This window comes from Diaphorina citri, unplaced genomic scaffold, assembly GCF_000475195.1.
Source record: "Diaphorina citri unplaced genomic scaffold, Diaci psyllid genome assembly version 1.1 scaffold27, whole genome shotgun sequence".
Classification (NCBI taxonomy): Eukaryota; Metazoa; Arthropoda; class Insecta; order Hemiptera; family Psyllidae; genus Diaphorina; species Diaphorina citri.
Window position 1 is genome coordinate 334,140 of NW_007377465.1, and position 16,692 is coordinate 350,831.

Sequence of the window (16,692 nt, forward strand, 5' to 3'; positions counted from 1 at the left end):
GAAGAAGCGAGAAGTTAGGGTTAAACGCATTAGAAACCTCGAGTTTCTTCAGTATTAGCATGGCTGAATATTCATCATAACAAGTTTTCTAATCAACTAGGTGAAAACTCTATTCCAAAGTAACTTGGGATAGAGATAAAGACAGCAATCTTCTGTGATATAAGACAGTAATTTTTTTATTCAACTCTTTTATTTATTTATTTTCATCTTTTTTTAAGAGGGAGGTTTGTTTGTTTATAGGGGACTGAGTACATCTCTAATCTCTACGTGTTAACCTACAAGACACAAAAATCTTATCAAGTCGCAGTGACATAGGGCTTAAATAGCCAATGGCCCTACTTGTATCAAAACCAAAATACCCCATTATAGATTTATATCAGGAGAGAGTCTCCTCGGATATGAAGATGGGTGGGAGACAAAATGAAGAGGCCATGGTGTCACAATGTCAATGATAGAGTACCTATTTCGTATTTATGACATAGTAAAGATATAATACCAATTGAAATACCCATTATCAACTTGAAATTCTAGTAGCATACCTGAGCCTGCTGGTATTGTTGCTGCTGTTGCAAGTACTGTTGCTGCTGGTACTGCTGCTGCAGATGGTACTGCTGCTCCTGGGCAGCCATCATCTGCTCCATTTCCAACTGCTGCTGCTTCTTGCGACTCTTGCGCGGTTTCGGCGTACCGTCTGCATTGTGAGCGCCTCTTCCTCTGCCGCGTCCTCTACCGCGACCTGGAACATATCACATCAGAAATTAGTCATCAAATACATTCATATAACAATCAAGTACAATAAGTACATTGATATTTAGTATCGGTTTCGGCGTACCGTCTGCATTGTGAGCGCCTCTTCCTCTGCCGCGTCCTCTACCGCGACCTGGAACATATCACATCAGAAATTAGGTCATGAAATACATTCATATAACGATCAAGTAGGTACATTCATAAAAGAAGAGAATATCTGAACACATATCACATCAGACATTAGTCATCAAATACATTCATATAACAATCAAGTACAATAAGTACATTGATATTTAGTACTTTATTTATTCAAAACCAAAGTTCTAGAATACATGTACAAAACTGCCTTTTCTTCCTCTTTTTCATGTCATATTAAGATCATACATTCATATTAGAATCAAGTAGGTACATTCATAAAAGAATAGAATATGCCTCATTTATTGTGCTAGGATGAGACTGAAAAGTCCCTTTACCCTCACAGTTAAATAAGGTCTTATACATATAGGTATTTGATAGGTAATACAGTAGTACAATATAAATATACAAACATACAAAATACAATATAAATAAAAAGTATAATAAGGTATAAAATTAACACTTTTAGAATATGAGAGATTAAAGGTAAATAGAACTCTTAAACTTTAGAAAAGGGGCATAACATGAGTAGTTGTAAAGTTGTATGACTTATTTTTCACTGCTAGGGGAGACAACACGAGGTACACAATAGGGCTGCCTGGAAGAGACTGACAAGAAACGCAGACGCAGACCCTATTAAAATAGGAAAATGCTAGAAAGATATTTCCCCCAAAAAAAAAAAAAAAAAAAAAAAAAAATATGCTAAATTTTGGATGACTTTCGCAAGGTATTTATTCCTCATTTTTTAAGAAGTGGTACATTATTTCGTTTTTTTATTATATTGAGAAATCGCCATTCAATAACTCCAATTAAAAAATAATAATAATAATAATAATAATAAAATAAATTCGGGGATCACTTCGTTTTCTAAACAATCTGAAAAAAATTCAGACAGTTTTGCAATACAAATGTGCAAATACGTAAAAAGTAGGCAATAGAGTAGTATAAAATCAACACTTGTAGAATGAAATAAGAGAGATTAGCTTTGATACTTTAGGAAAAGGGGCATAACTTGAGTAGGTATGCCATTTATTTTTGACTTTTAGGGCATTGAGTAGCGACCAGAGGCATTACCAGTGTAAATTGATGATACGAGTAGATAAATAAATGTAAAAGGAGGCACTTAGTAATGCTGATATACCACAAAGGTTGTGAAAAATAAAACCAAATTTTGAGTGCACTCGAAGAAGACAATGAAATTGTAAAATTCTTGTTCGGACTATCCTATCCTACAGACTTACCTTTGCCTCTGTTGCTGTCTATAGGCGGCTGCGTTCTGCATTTGAGGATAATGTCTCACTGTGCCTGAAACAAGGATTTCAATTGCAACCATTAGATTTGGACTAACAAACAGAAAGCTACTTGTAACTACACTTCTGAATAATTACATCATGTTGAATATCAATATAATCATTAAACAATTGCTGTCTATAGGCGGCTGCGTTCTGCATTTGAGGATAATGTCTCACTGTGCCTGAAACAAGGATTTCAATTGCAACCATTAGATTTAGATTTTAGACAAACAAACTGAAAGAAAACTACCTGTAACTACGCTTCTGAACAATTGCATTTCTGTTAAATTTCAATATAATCATTGGGCAGGAGACTCACCACTGGTGGGGTAGTTACTCCAGGCGTCCATGTTCTGCTGCTGGGCACTCTGATGATGATCCATACTCCCATACATCGAGTCCTGGGCAGAGGTAGGCGCACTACCCGTGGTCCCGGGCATACTATAACCCGGATATTGGGCACTGGACGGGGGAGGAGCAGGGTGTCTCCTCATGTCATGCTGCTGGGGTACCATACTCCGTGCGTACCCACTTGTGTTACCTAAAACATGTTAAAGTACCCACTTGTGTTACCTATGAGACGAAAAAAAAAGTAAGTAAGGGGATATACCTTACATATCAAAATATTTATCCCGAACCATGTTTTCTGATATTAAAAATTAATTCTAATTGAGTTCGTTGCGTTCCTTAATGGATTTGAACCACCAAACTCCAGATCCGAATTCCCCGCTGATAACCTGGGGTACCATACTCCGTGCGTACCCACTTGTGTTACCTAAAACATGTTAAAGTACCCACTTGTGTTACCTATGAGACGAAAAAAAAGTAAGTAAGGGGATATGTCTTTGCTAGGATGAAACATATCAAAATGTTTATCCCGAACCATGTTTTCTGATATTAAAAATTAATTCTAATTGAGTTAGTTGGGTTCCTTAATGGATTTGAACCACCAACCTCCAGATCCGAATTCCCGCTGATAACCACTACACCACTGAGTTTTTACTGTTTTATATTCCTACTCCCCTTTTATATATTTGAATGAGCAATGCCATGTTAAAGGGTGTTATTGAGGGGGGGGGGGCTAGAGCTAGAGACCATCACCCAGGTGTATAGCAGATACAAAAAGACATCTTTTCTTTATTCTGCTATTGCCATTCGGCAAAAGCTAAAGCCGCTACAACAACAACAATAACACCCTTTTCTCTTACAAGCCATTGAAGAAATGTATCTATTTGGTCTCTGGTGTTAATCCTGTTTTAGATCAGTCATTCTTGCCTATATTAAGTTAATCAAGGATGTAGTAGGTAGGTAGGTACATGCCCCCCCCCCCAAAAAAATAGTAATAGGAAGTAAAAAACAGCAGTAATAAGAAGGTATTAAGTAGAATGGTCAAAAGTGTCCCTAATTCTTAAATGTTCAATCTAGCTTATGGCTATTTATTTTATAATGGATCTTGTATACCTATCTGATTGGTCAAATACTCAAAAACCCTTTTCTGAAAGGATTGGTGGGTGATAGTGATTGCAAGCTAAGGCTTGTCTCACATAGGAAGTGTGGACACATAACTGCAAAACCAAACCTATGAAAATGTGATAGTGATTGCAAGCTAAGGCTTGTCTCACATAGGAAGTGTGGACACATAACTGCAAAACCAAACCTATGAAAATGATTGAGGACTTCCATCAATTCTGTACCTATATCATTTTCATATGTTTGGTTGTGCAGGTGACTATGCACTACTAAAAGTCATGTGTCTTATGTTGGCAAAGTGATTTAGGATTTGTTCACCATTCCCACACACCGTATTTTTGTCAAAAATCAAATGTTCCGCCGGAACACACCTTTGTTCCGGTTTTTTTCCAAATCTATGGAAAATACCTGTAAATTTATTACCTGTATGTATTTCACTCTGTACTCCTATATTATAGGTTGGTTAGTTTCAATTTTTCTCCTTGGTCATTTTTAGGGAATTTTTCTTCTTGCACCCCAATATTTTCCGAAGATGACTTGTATATTTAGAAGGTCTAAGCACACTAAGAGATGGTCAGCATTCATTTCTGCTTGTTGGGGACACAGAGGACATATGTATAGGGGAATCCCTATCACAATAAAATGATACTTACTTCTTGCTACTGCTGCCGCTGGTCTCACTCTTGCTGGCGGCCGACGAGTATCCAAAGTGAAGGGGCGGGGGCGGGTCCTCGTCTTCGGTGAAATTAAACACGGAGGTTTCACCACCATCCCCTCCTCCTCCCCCCGTCTCCTGGGACTGGGAGATAGCAGGGGTGAGATGGGGAGGAGGCTGGTGCTCATCGCTGTACTCGTTGTACGAGTCTTCTTCCTCGTCCTGGAAAACGAGTAAACATGGGTTTTTCATTTATTTATTCATCACTAGTGGTTGACCCCTCCTTTGTACGGGATCAGCGCGGCGTAAGAGGCATGACGCTGCCATTTTGAATCAGGATGCAGTGGCGTAGCGTGGTCTAAATTCAAGTGTAGGGCGTTGTAAGGCTCATGCACAGGTCTACCAAGTCCCATCACAGTACATGTCATTAATATTTATGGGCATTATAGTGAACTTTTGAGTTGTATGGCCGCCATACACGCCATACATACACGCTACGCCACTGTCAGGATGGTATGTGGCAATTTTAAGTAGCCTATGTCACCCTCAGTACTCTTAATGTACAGACAAATCTACAATGTGATTTGTATATAAATTATTTGATAGATCATCTGAATTATTCTCACCTAAACTGACAAATTATTTGTTTTGTTTTGAACACTATTGAATGGTTCAGAACCCAAACTGATCTAGTGCTTTGGTCAAGAGCTTGTTATTGAGAAGCTAGCAACATTTTTACTTTTTTGAATCATTTTGTATTTCTGTTCAAATCCAAGCTGATCAAATGTATTCTGACGATCTTCTGTAAAAATTCAGACACAACAGAATTCTCGTTTGCTTACCTTGGGTGGGGACAGGGCGGGGGGAGACGTGAGCGGCGGTGGGGAAGCGTTGTGCTCTTCCTCTTCCTTCTCTTCGGGCGTAAAGTAGGGCGAATCCTCGGCGGGTTCTGCTTCCTCCGGTTGTTCATTGGGAGCTGTGTAGAATAAGAATTCGAATATACATACCTTGTTTATCCTGCTCGAATGAGACTAAAAAGTCCCCTTAACCCCAGCAGTCTAAACAAGGTCTCGTGTACTTTATGGGTTTAACATAGTTCAATACATAATGTTTACAACAGACCTTAAATAATGTTTACAACAAGTCAGCTCCCAGGGCGTAGTGGTCACTGCGCTCGCCTTGCACGCGGGAGACCCGGGTTCGATTCCCGGCGGGGTCAAGAATTGTATCATGCAAATAATTGATTCCGTGGGCTGTTGCGGGGCCCACTCAGCCTCGTGAGGAAAATGAGTAGCTATGACATATAAATGCACTGTAAAAATTCAGACACAACAGAATTCTCGTTTGCTTACCTTGGGTGGGGACAGGGCGGGGGGAGACGTGAGCGGCGGTGGGGAAGCATTGTGCTCTTCCTCTTCCTTCTCTTCGGGCGTAAAGTAGGGCGAATCCTCGGCGGGTTCTGCTTCCTCCGGATGTTCATTGGGAGCTGTGTAGAATTAGAATTCGAATATACATACCTTGTTTATCCTGCTCGAATGAGACTAAAAAGTCCCTTTACCCCAGCAGTCTAAACAAGGTCTCGTGTATTTTACCTTACATAATGTTTACAACAGACCTTACATAATGTTTACAACAAGTCAGCTCCCAGGGCGTAGTGGTCACTGCGCTCGCCTTGCACGCCGGAGACCCGGGTTCGATTCCCGGCGGGGTCAAGAATTGTATCATGCAAATAATTGATTCCGTGACTGGCTGTTGCGGGGCCCACTCAGCCTCGTGAGGAAAATGAGTAGCTATGACATATAAATGCTCATAGCGAACGGTGCCAGAATGGTAGGTAAACATTGGAGAGGAAAATGAGTAGCTATGGCATATAAATGCGCATAGCGACCGGTGCCAGCATGGTAGGTAAACATTGGATTTTAGGATTATTGAGATATTGGGAAAATCCTACAATGCTGCAGTGAGCACCAAAGTTGTGACATAATAACACAAAGAAACTGCATTTACAATTTACAATAATGTTTACAACAGACCTGTGTAGTACGGGGGAGAAGCGGCTCGCTCCGGCGATAGTTGAGGGGCCGGGGTGGGCGAAGGGCACGGGGAGGGGAGTGGTTCTTCTTCTCGCTGGCTAGTAGCTGGGTGGGAGTTCTCATCCTGCGTGTCTAGCACATCATGACCGCCCAGGGGATGTTGATGCTGTCCTGTGGGAAGCTGATGCGTATCCTGTTCTCCTCGCAAGTCCTCTTGTTCCTCAGCAATATGCTCCTCAAGAGGGGGATCGATAGAACGGATGGGGGGTACCGAGACTGGAGCTACTACTGCGGGGGTTGAACAACTATCTGCTTCAGGGTCACGGAGACTGGCCGGTCCCTGTCCCGGGTGAGGGATGGGGGCTGGCTGCTGAGGAGGTGACACTGAAGGCTGAGATATCTGCAACGAGAAATCGGAGGGACGTATTAGTATTCATGTTCAATTGTTATTTCAAGGTTAAAGGAAGATTGTTGTAGGAGGAAATTAAATGATACAACAAAACAAACTATGTATCAAATCTCAAAATTTCGCCTAGTTATGGGTTCCCTGTGATAAGGTTAAAGAAAGATTTTTCTAGGAGGAAATTAAATAATACAACAAAACAAACTATCAAATCTCTAAATTTCGCCTAATTTTTTATGAGTTCTCTGTGACCTGTGATACTTCACAGATTCGTCTCTAATGTTGCAAAACTACCATATTGTCTTGTTCTTTGTTGACTTTGTTTTTTAGTTCTAATAATTGGTTTTTAAGTTCTTATCTATGTAGATATTTTCTACTTATGCTTACTTTCTTTGTCCCTAACTTGAAGTATTGACAATGTAAGATAGGTACCAGTTTGGTTTGTATTTACAAATAAATAAATAAATTCTAGATTGTCCAGTGTCCACGTACCTCAAAATCCTCCTGAGTAGTAGTATTAGCGGTGTTGCTGTTGTTGGGGGGCGGGGCGGCGTTGTTCTCTTCTGTCATGGTGTTGTTGGGGGGCGAGCTGTTGTGTCCCAGGCCCGGTTGTTGCGGGGCTGGGGGGTGCAGCATGGGCGAGGGCGATGGGTGCGGAGAGGGGATGGACAGAGGGGGGCCGGGGGGCATGTGCTGCTGGTCGGATGGGTTCATGACCCCGGGGGGCATAGAGTTTTGGGGCCCCGGAGCGTGCTGGGTGGCGGGGTGGTACATGTGGGGATGCGTGTGGGGGTGCATGTGGGATTGGGATTGCATGTGATGCATCTGTTGCATGCTCGGGTGCGTGTGCTGCATGTGATGCTGCTGGGCTGCTTGGGCCTGAGCGTGGGCCTGTCAACAGAGGAGAACAGGGATTAGTATATTTACATCCAGGACAGTAACCCCCGGGCCCAAAGAGTGAGTTTTAACTTCGTTGAACTTTGATGCATCTGTTGCATGCTCGGGTGCGTGTGCTGCATGTGATGCTGCTGGGCTGCTTGGGCCTGAGCGTGGGCCTGTCAACAGAGGAAAACAGGGATTAGTATATTTACATCCAGGACAGTAACCCCCAGGGCCAAAGAGTGAGTTTAAATTTCGTTGAACTATTAATCTTGGTTTAAACAAAACTCTGATTGGCTAATTTTTATTCTGAACTTTTTAAAAATCAACCAATCAGATTGCTTAATCCAAGAGTAAAACCTGAACCGAGTTTAAACTCACTTTGTGGCCCTGGCCTGACTTTTCTCGGTTCCATTCCTCTCCTTGCTAGAACTGTAAACAAGGTATATTCCATTCTAAATTGCCCAATACTTGAATTACACTTGCACTTATCAAGTACAATCACTACAAACATGGTCAAGGGTCTACCTTGCCCTTGGAATCAATTTAATATGAAGAAATTATTTATTAAGAAAAGCGTTCATGACATGGGAAGTATTATTGTACTTTCAAGTGAAATTTTAAAAACAAGACTACGAATACATTAACAGCTATGGGATTAGAAAACTGTTCAGAAAAGAAGTGAGAAGTTAGGGTTAAACGCATTAGAAACCTCTAGTTTGTATGAATAATAATAAAATATCATCAGTCATTAGATTTTGAACCAGGTTTTGAATGATACATTCCAGTTAAGAATGATAACTTTTCAAGTTCCTTTAGCTTTATTTGTTTACTTAATACAAAAATACCAATTGATGTCAATTAGGTTCTTTTCTTATTGATTCCATTTGTGGAAGCTTTTTTTTTTTTTTTTTTTTTTTTTTTTCAACTCTTTTATTTGTTTATTTTCATCTTCTTTTTTATGAGGGAGGTTTGTTTATAGGGGACTGAGTACATATCTACGTGTTACCCTACAAGTCATAAAAGATCTAATCAAGTCGGAGTGACATAGGGCTCAAATAGGCCATGGCCATATAGAGAGGAATTTTTCCTAGGGTAAATATGGGAAAATGACCCAATACTCAACTCCGAGCATTTGAAAACAACATATTAAGCTTCTAAGAAAAATTGTTAAATTCCTAGCTAAAATATTAAGCTCCGAAGAAAAAATTATTGAAATCCTAACCACATACCTGTCTCCTGTGAGGGAGAAAACATATTTTGTTGTTGACAACTTCTAATAAATTTCTTGCTAAATTTCTGATTTCAATACAAGTAGAAACCTAGAGAAATGAAGAACTCCTGTGAGGGAGAAAACATATTTTGTTGTTGACAACTTCTAATAAATTTCTTGCTAAATTTCTGATTTCAATACAAGTAGAAACCTGGAGAAATGAAGAACTACTTAACAAATGAAGAGGAGAAAAAATATTTGAACTTGTTTCTGATGCTGAAAGAAAGAGTTTAAAATGAATAATAGGTAAAATATGGAGATGTAGGAACAATAGGTAGGTAATAGAATAGTAACCTGGCCGGTCCCTGTCCCGGGTGAGGGATGGGGGCTGGCTGCTGAGGAGGTGACACTGAAGGCTGAGATATCTGCAACGAGAACCCGGAGGGACGTATTAGTATTCGTGTTCAATTGTTATTTCAAGGTTAAAGGAAGATTGTTGTAGGAGGAAATTAAATGATACAACAAAACAAACTAAGTATATATCAAATCTCAAAATTTCGTCTAGTTATGGGTTCCCTGTGATAAGGTTAAAGACAGATTTCTCCAGGAGGAAATTAAATAATACAACAAAACAAACTATCAAATCTCTAAATTTCGCCTATTTTTTATGAGTTCCCTGTGATACTTCACAGATTTGTCTCGAATGTTGCAAAACTACCATATTGTGTTGTTCTTTGTTTTTTTACTTTTTTTTAGTTCTAATAATTGGTTTTTAAGTTCTTATCTATGTAGATATTTTCTAGTTATGCTTACTATTTGAGTTTTTTTTTTTTTTTTAATCAACCAAGAGTTAAACTTAAACCGAGCGCCCAGCCCAAAATGACATCATCCCCAGGGACCAAAATACAAAGGATTATCTATCAATAGGTGCAATAAGGGACCTAAAAAGTTTATGGTAGGAACAGCCGCAGGGTCAATTTCATTTTTTCTACAACTTGAAGGAGGATAAAAGACGGAAAATAAACGACCTTGAAAGAAGTGCCTACTATGCAATTCCGGAGAGTAAAATCTAAAAATAATGGTCTTGAATTCCCTTAACTTAAAATCTCAACGAAACAAACAATACTTCTTACAAAAAGGTATACGTAACTTTGTGAATTTCCATTTAATATTTTGAAATGAAGGGAAAGTAACTAATATAATTGATTAAGAAGTATCCAAACTTTGAGAATTATATCAGTTACTTACTTTCCCAAAAGTTTAGAAGGTATACGTTGAATAAGTCTACTATGCCAAAATCCTGGGTTCAACAGTTCATCAATGATGTGAACTTACCCAGAAGATGCAAAGTAGATGAAACTCCGAGTCAGGATAATAAGACTTGTAAGTATCCATTGTTAAACATAACATGAGTAAAATAGTATTTAAAAAGGATGTCTAAATTAAATAAATTCATGAATAATTAACTTACCCTAAGCTGAGACTCGGGTGTGGGAGGCATACAGTACAACTCTTGCAGTTGCTGCTGTAGAGCTGCAACGAAACATGATTATTTTATTGAAATAATAGGTATTGATGATAGTAAATAACAATCCCATCTTGACACTATCAGGGATGGAACAAAAGATTCTGAGTTTCTATGCTGGATTTTTCAGTTGTTTCTCAATAGCTGTGGAAAATAATGTTGGAGAAAGAAAACACAGAACAACTTTCAAAGTAATTTATTGATTTTTACACTAAGGCCTCTTTTACGGGCCGATGATTACCAGAGGAGTTAATATCAAGATAACAGTTTGCTATCACTATCAGATGTTTGTTAACTTTTCCATAAAAGAAAGTTTTCGTACCGCAATATTGCACAACTCCGAGTTTAAACTTGGTTTGAGATTAAGATCAATCTTGCTGATGAGACACTCCCCCTCCTCCTTGTCCTCCGTACATGCTAGGTGCTAGGCCTGTGGATAGGGAAGAATTAGCACATTTATTTACTTAGACATTATTCATTATAATTCGCTGTAAACAAACAAAAGAAACTACAAAGGGCGAAATTATTGCCTGGGGACAATCTCTACCATACAACCCAGATGACCCTTCAACCCATATTGATCAACAAGTGAAAGAATAAAACAGTAAAATGAGCCAAGCAAAAGTAAAAAAAAGTGGTGAAGCTGAGAGCCTCTTCACAATTTTCGAGGGTATCACAGCACAACTAAGAACTTCCTTTGTATTTCTTTGACTCTTGTTTCATTTTTACATACAACCCAGATGACCCTTCAACCCATATTGATCAACAAGTGAAAGAATAAAACAGTAAAATGAGCCAAGCAAAAGTAAAAAAAAAAGTGGTGAAGCTGAAAGCCTCTTCACAATTTTCGAGGGTATCACAGCACAACTAAGAACTTCCTTTGTATTTCTTTGACTCTTATTTCATTTTTATGACTCTTATTTCATTCTTTCCAAGCCGAGAATCGAACCCATTGCTGATGAGACACTCCCCCTCCTCCTTGTCCTCCGTACATGCTAGGTGCTAGGCCTGTGGATAGGGAAGAATTAGCACATTTATTTACTTAGACATTATTCATTATAATTCGCTGTAAACAAACAAAAGAAACTACAAAGGGCGAAATTATTGCCTGGGGACAATCTCTACCATACAACCCAGATGACCCTTCAACCCATATTGATCAACAAGTGAAAGAATAAAACAGTAAAATGAGCCAAGCAAAAGTAAAAAAAAAGTGGTGAAGCTGAGAGCCTCTTCACAATTTTCGGGGGTATCACAGCACAACTAAGAACTTCCTTTGTATTTCTTTGACTCTTATTTCATTCTTCCCAAGCCGAGAATCGAACCCACTCGGTCACGGAGGTTTTTTAGATTGGAAGATCTGAAAATTAGTAATTAAGAGACTTAACGGGACATATTGTCAGAATGAAGGAAACACAGATAGCAAGGATAGCGTTTGAGGAGAATGTTGAGGGATACCGATTGAGAGGAAGACATCGAACCCACTCGGTCACGGAGGTTTTTTAGATTGGAAGATCTGAAAATTAGTAATTAAGAGACTTAACGGGGCATGTTGTCAGAATGAAGGAAACACAGATAGCAAGGATAGCGTTTGAGGAGAATGTTGAGGGATACCGATTGAGAGGAAGACCACGATCTAGTTGGAAAGACAACATAAAGAAGAATGAAGAGCTCATGGGAATCAATCTGGAAGAATGGAAGCAAGCGGCTCTGGAGAGAGGAGAATGGGTAGCTGTAATACCACAGGCATATGGTCGTTAAGGCCGTGGAAAGACAACATAAAGAAGAATGAAGAGCTCATGGGAATCAATCTGGAAGAATGGAAGCAAGCGGCTCTGGAGAGAGGAGAATGGGCAGCTGTTGTACCACAGGCATATGGTCGTTAAGGCCACAGGCAAGGATAAGTGAGTATCAAAATAATATGAGGGAAAAAGATGTCAAAAAGCAGTGAAAATGACCCGTACCTGTTGAAGGTCGGGGTGAGGGTTCGAATCCAATGGGCGGATGACCCTTGTGTCCGGTGGGATCTCCAGACATCATGCTGCTAGGGTCCATCTTGTTGCCGTTCTGCTGGTAGGAGTTCTCCCCATAGGAAGGACCTCCAGAGGACACCATTCCAGCAGAGTCCATCGGGTTACTCACCGAGGACTGGCTCGATGAACTTTGGTCTCCTGTGAGGGAGAAAACATATTTTGTTGTTGACAACTTCTAATAAATTTCTTGCTAAATTTCTAATTTCAATACAAGTAGAAACCTAAAGAAATGAAGAAGTAGGTACTTAACAAATGAAGAGGAGAAAAGAATATTTGAACTTGTTTCTGATGCTGAAAGAAAGAGTTTAAAATGAATAATAGGTAAAATATGGAGAAGTAGGAACAAAAGTTAGGTAATAAAATGAATAATAGGTAAAATATGGAGAAGTAGGAACAAAAGTTAGAACACTTTTAGAATATGAGAGATTAAAGGTAAATAGAACTCTTAAACTTTAGAAAAGGGGCATAACATGAGTAGTTGTAAAGTTGTATCACTTATTTTTCACTGCTAGCGGAGACAACACGAGGTACACAATAGGGCTGCCTGGAAGAGACTGACAAGAAACGCAGACGAAGACCCTATTAAAATAGGAAAAGGCTAGAAAGAATAAGTAAGACAACTTACCTCTCGTGGTAGGGGTGGGCATGGGGTGTTGAGGATAAGGTGACTCCAGACTGGCGGCAGCAGCTGCAGCCGAATACATGGATGACTGCAGAATACAATGAGGTCCGCCCATACAGTGGGGTTCATTAACATCGTGCTGCTGCAAGATGGCCAATCTCTCCTGTAGATGATTGATCTGAAAAACACGATAGAATAAATCATGTAAAACTGGACTTGAGTGTTTTGGCACTAAAAACTGACCATCGCACATTTCAGCCGATTTCATTACATTCCTTCCTATAGGATAAGGAAAGTAAAAAGTGGCATAATGAATAGACATTCAAGGAGTTCAGAGTATAAGTATTAAGTACCTCAATCAAAGCGACCAAGGGAAACACACAACAATTGAACATTTTTGTTATAATATCAAACACTAGGTATCTCGAAAAGCTTTAGTGCCTATAACACCAAGGTTTAAGAAAAGCACAAAAAGCACAATATTGGCAGCAGAAAGAACAATCATCCTTTTCAAAGAAATAAAGTAATTTTATTAATCACATATTTCTTATTTAACTATCTAGATTCTAGATTTACCCAACACAAAACTTTTTTTTAAGCTGAAAACAGATATACAAAAATTCCAGGAAATTTGGACGTGAGGTGAGGGCTCCCCTCGAGCTTCATTTTTCTCCTTTACCGTAGGCCCCAGCCTCCGAAAATTTTGAAGTACCCCCTAGGGCGACCTCGCGGCACATTGCTCGAGAACCACTGGCACTGGCTTAATAAAAGAATTGAACTTGAACCAAGAGGAAGATCACGGTGCAGAATAAGCGAAGACTTACCTCCTGTTACCATGGTGGGGGGACGAGCCGTGCTATCGTAAGCACCGTGGTTCCCATGGTACATACTTTGCTGCTGTTGTTGCTGCTGTTGCTGCGAGTGTGCATTCGGGTCCATGTGATTACCTATAGGGTAGAAACAACAAAAAATGAGAATCCTACAAGTTGCTGAACTGAGAACCCTAATCATGTAAAACTGGACTTGAGTGTTTTGGCACTAAAAACTGACCATCGAACATTTCAGCCGATTTCATTACTTTCCTTCCTATAGGATAAGGAAAGTAAAAAGTGGCATAATGAATAGACATTCAAGGAGTTCAAAGTAAAAGTATTAAGTACCTCAATCAAAGCGACCAAGGGAAACACGACCAACTCCCATTTTTCAGAAGGAAACTTTACAACAATGCTTCTTACAAAAAGGTATACGTAACTTTGTGAATTTCCATTTAATATTTTGAAATGAAGGGAAAGTAACTAATATAATTGAATTAAGAAGTATCCAAACTTTGAGAATTATATCAGTTACTTACTTTCCCAAAAATTTAGAAGGTATACGTTGAATAAGTCTACTATGCCAAAATCCTAGGTTCAACAGTTCATCAATGATGTGAACTTACCCAGAAGATGCAAAGTAGATGAAACTCCGAGTCAGGATAATAATACTTGTAAGTATCCATTGTTAAACATAACATGAGTAAAATAGTATTTAAAAAGGATGTCTAAATTAAATAAATTCATGAATAATTAACTTACCCTAAGCTGAGACTCGGGTGTGGGAGGCATACAGTACAACTCTTGCAGTTGCTGCTGTAGAGCTGCCATTTCCTGCTGATGAGACACTCCCCCTCCTCCTTGTCCTCCGTACATGCTAGGTGCTAGGCCTGTGGATAGGGAAGAATTAGCACATTTATTTACTTAGACATTATTCATTATAATTCGCTGTAAACAAACAAAAGAAACTACAAAGGGCGAAATTATTGCCTGGGGACAATCTCTACCATACAACCCAGATGACCCTTCAACCCATATTGATCAACAAGTGAAAGAATAAAACAGTAAAATGAGCCAAGCAAAAGTAAAAAAAAAAGTGGTGAAGCTGAAAGCCTCTTCACAATTTTCGAGGGTATCACAGCACAACTAAGAACTTCCTTTGTATTTCTTTGACTCTTATTTCATTTTTATGACTCTTATTTCATTCTTTCCAAGCCGAGAATCGAACCCATTCGGTCACGGAGGTTTTTTAGATTGGAAGATCTGAAAATTAGTAATTAAGAGACTTAACGGGGCATGTTGTCAGAATGAAGGAAACACAGATAGCAAGGATAGCGTTTGAGGAGAATGTTGAGGGATACCGATTGAGAGGAAGACCACGATCTAGTTGGAAAGACAACATAAAGAAGAATGAAGAGCTCATGGGAATCAATCTGGAAGAATGGAAGCAAGCGGCTCTGGAGAGAGGAGAATGGGCAGCTGTTGTACCACAGGCATATGGTCGTTAAGGCCACAGGCAAGGATAAGTGAGTATCAAAATAATATGAGGGAAAAAGATGTCAAAAAGCAGTGAAAATGACCCGTACCTGTTGAAGGTCGGGGTGAGGGTTCGAATCCAATGGGCGGATGACCCTTGTGTCCGGTGGGATCTCCAGACATCATGCTGCTAGGGTCCATCTTGTTGCCGTTCTGCTGGTAGGAGTTCTCCCCATAGGAAGGACCTCCAGAGGACACCATTCCAGCAGAGTCCATCGGGTTACTCACCGAGGACTGGCTCGATGAACTTTGGTCTCCTGTGAGGGAGAAAACATATTTTGTTGTTGACAACTTCTAATAAATTTCTTGCTAAATTTCTGATTTCAATACAAGTAGAAACCTAGAGAAATGAAGAAGTACTTAACAAATGAAGAGGAGAAAAGAATATTTGAACTTGTTTCTGATGCTGAAAGAAAGAGTTTAAAATGAATAATAGGTAAAATATGGAGATGTAGGAACAATAGGTAGGTAATAGAATAGTAACTTACCTGAAGGCATGCCAGGATGAGAGCCAGGATCCCGCTGTCCAGGTCCAGAGTTAAATCCCATGTTACCATTTGTATTGCCAGAACTTCCCATGTCCGGATGTTGCTTCACATCCATGCCAGGTGACTTCTGACTACTGCCAGTCCCTTGGCTTCCTTGTGATCCTCCCGGGGGTGGTTGTCCTGGCTGTTGCTGCGGACTTAGCGAGGACTGAGTCTGTTGTTCATCATTTGATATGGAGGGCTGGTAGGAATTGAGTGAGGGATCTGTCATAGCACCCATGTTACCATTGTGAGGACCGCGGGGTGGCCATTGTTGTTGTGCTGATCTGTAGGGGGGATAATCTGAAGCGCCAGTAGATACACCAGGCATGACAAGTTGCTCCAACTGTTGTAATGTACTCTGCTGCGGATAAGTCGGAGGACCTTGACTTGCATTAGACTTGGGTGTTATGGAGCTAGCAGGTCGCGGGGATAAGGTCATCTGCTGGCCAGGATGTTGGTGAGGACTCTGAGGATGTGACGTTGGCTTGGCAGGTGACATGACAGGACGTGGTGACATCTGAGGTCGCGGTGACATTTGAGGTCTGGGTGACATCTGAGGGGAGAGTTGAGGGAATGGCGCTCTATATTGTGGCTGAGGACTATCTCCCTGTGCTTGCTGTTGAGATTGTTGCTGTTGTGCGCTGGCTGGGGTAGACTTCTGACTGCTACTAGGTGCCGGGCTGGGCCCTGGTAACTGTGAGACTGCAGAAGGGTTTGATGCTGTTGTGCGCTGGCTGGGGTAGACTTCTGAGTGCTACTAGGTGCCGGGCTGGGCCCTGGTAACTGTGAGACTGCAGAAGGGTTTGG

At 40.2% G+C, this 16,692-nt stretch overlaps 2 protein-coding genes across 2 annotated transcripts in view; both read right to left on the minus strand.

Annotated features, from left to right (window-relative positions):
- Positions 1 to 7,656, minus strand: part of LOC103510667 — a 56,997-nt gene extending 49,341 nt beyond the window's left edge. Inside the window, exons 1-4 of the mRNA XM_026824530.1 lie at positions 7,228 to 7,656; positions 6,333 to 6,732; positions 5,142 to 5,275; positions 4,298 to 4,521 (exon numbers count right to left, since the gene is read on the minus strand). Coding sequence (XP_026680331.1) covers positions 4,298 to 4,521; positions 5,142 to 5,275; positions 6,333 to 6,732; positions 7,228 to 7,590 — 1,121 coding nt within the window. The 5' untranslated portion in view covers positions 7,591 to 7,656. The remainder of the gene's footprint in view (positions 1 to 4,297; positions 4,522 to 5,141; positions 5,276 to 6,332; positions 6,733 to 7,227) is intronic.
- Positions 7,657 to 7,658: 2 nt separating this feature from the next.
- Positions 7,659 to 16,692, minus strand: part of LOC113467973 (trithorax group protein osa-like) — a 13,543-nt gene continuing 4,509 nt past the window's right edge. Inside the window, exons 2-12 of the mRNA XM_026824536.1 lie at positions 15,844 to 16,572; positions 15,406 to 15,612; positions 14,582 to 14,709; positions 13,842 to 13,922; positions 13,011 to 13,185; positions 12,317 to 12,523; positions 11,302 to 11,360; positions 10,299 to 10,352; positions 9,182 to 9,252; positions 8,847 to 8,853; positions 7,659 to 7,790 (exon numbers count right to left, since the gene is read on the minus strand). Coding sequence (XP_026680337.1) covers positions 7,659 to 7,790; positions 8,847 to 8,853; positions 9,182 to 9,252; positions 10,299 to 10,352; positions 11,302 to 11,360; positions 12,317 to 12,523; positions 13,011 to 13,185; positions 13,842 to 13,922; positions 14,582 to 14,709; positions 15,406 to 15,612; positions 15,844 to 16,572 — 1,850 coding nt within the window. The remainder of the gene's footprint in view (positions 7,791 to 8,846; positions 8,854 to 9,181; positions 9,253 to 10,298; positions 10,353 to 11,301; positions 11,361 to 12,316; positions 12,524 to 13,010; positions 13,186 to 13,841; positions 13,923 to 14,581; positions 14,710 to 15,405; positions 15,613 to 15,843; positions 16,573 to 16,692) is intronic.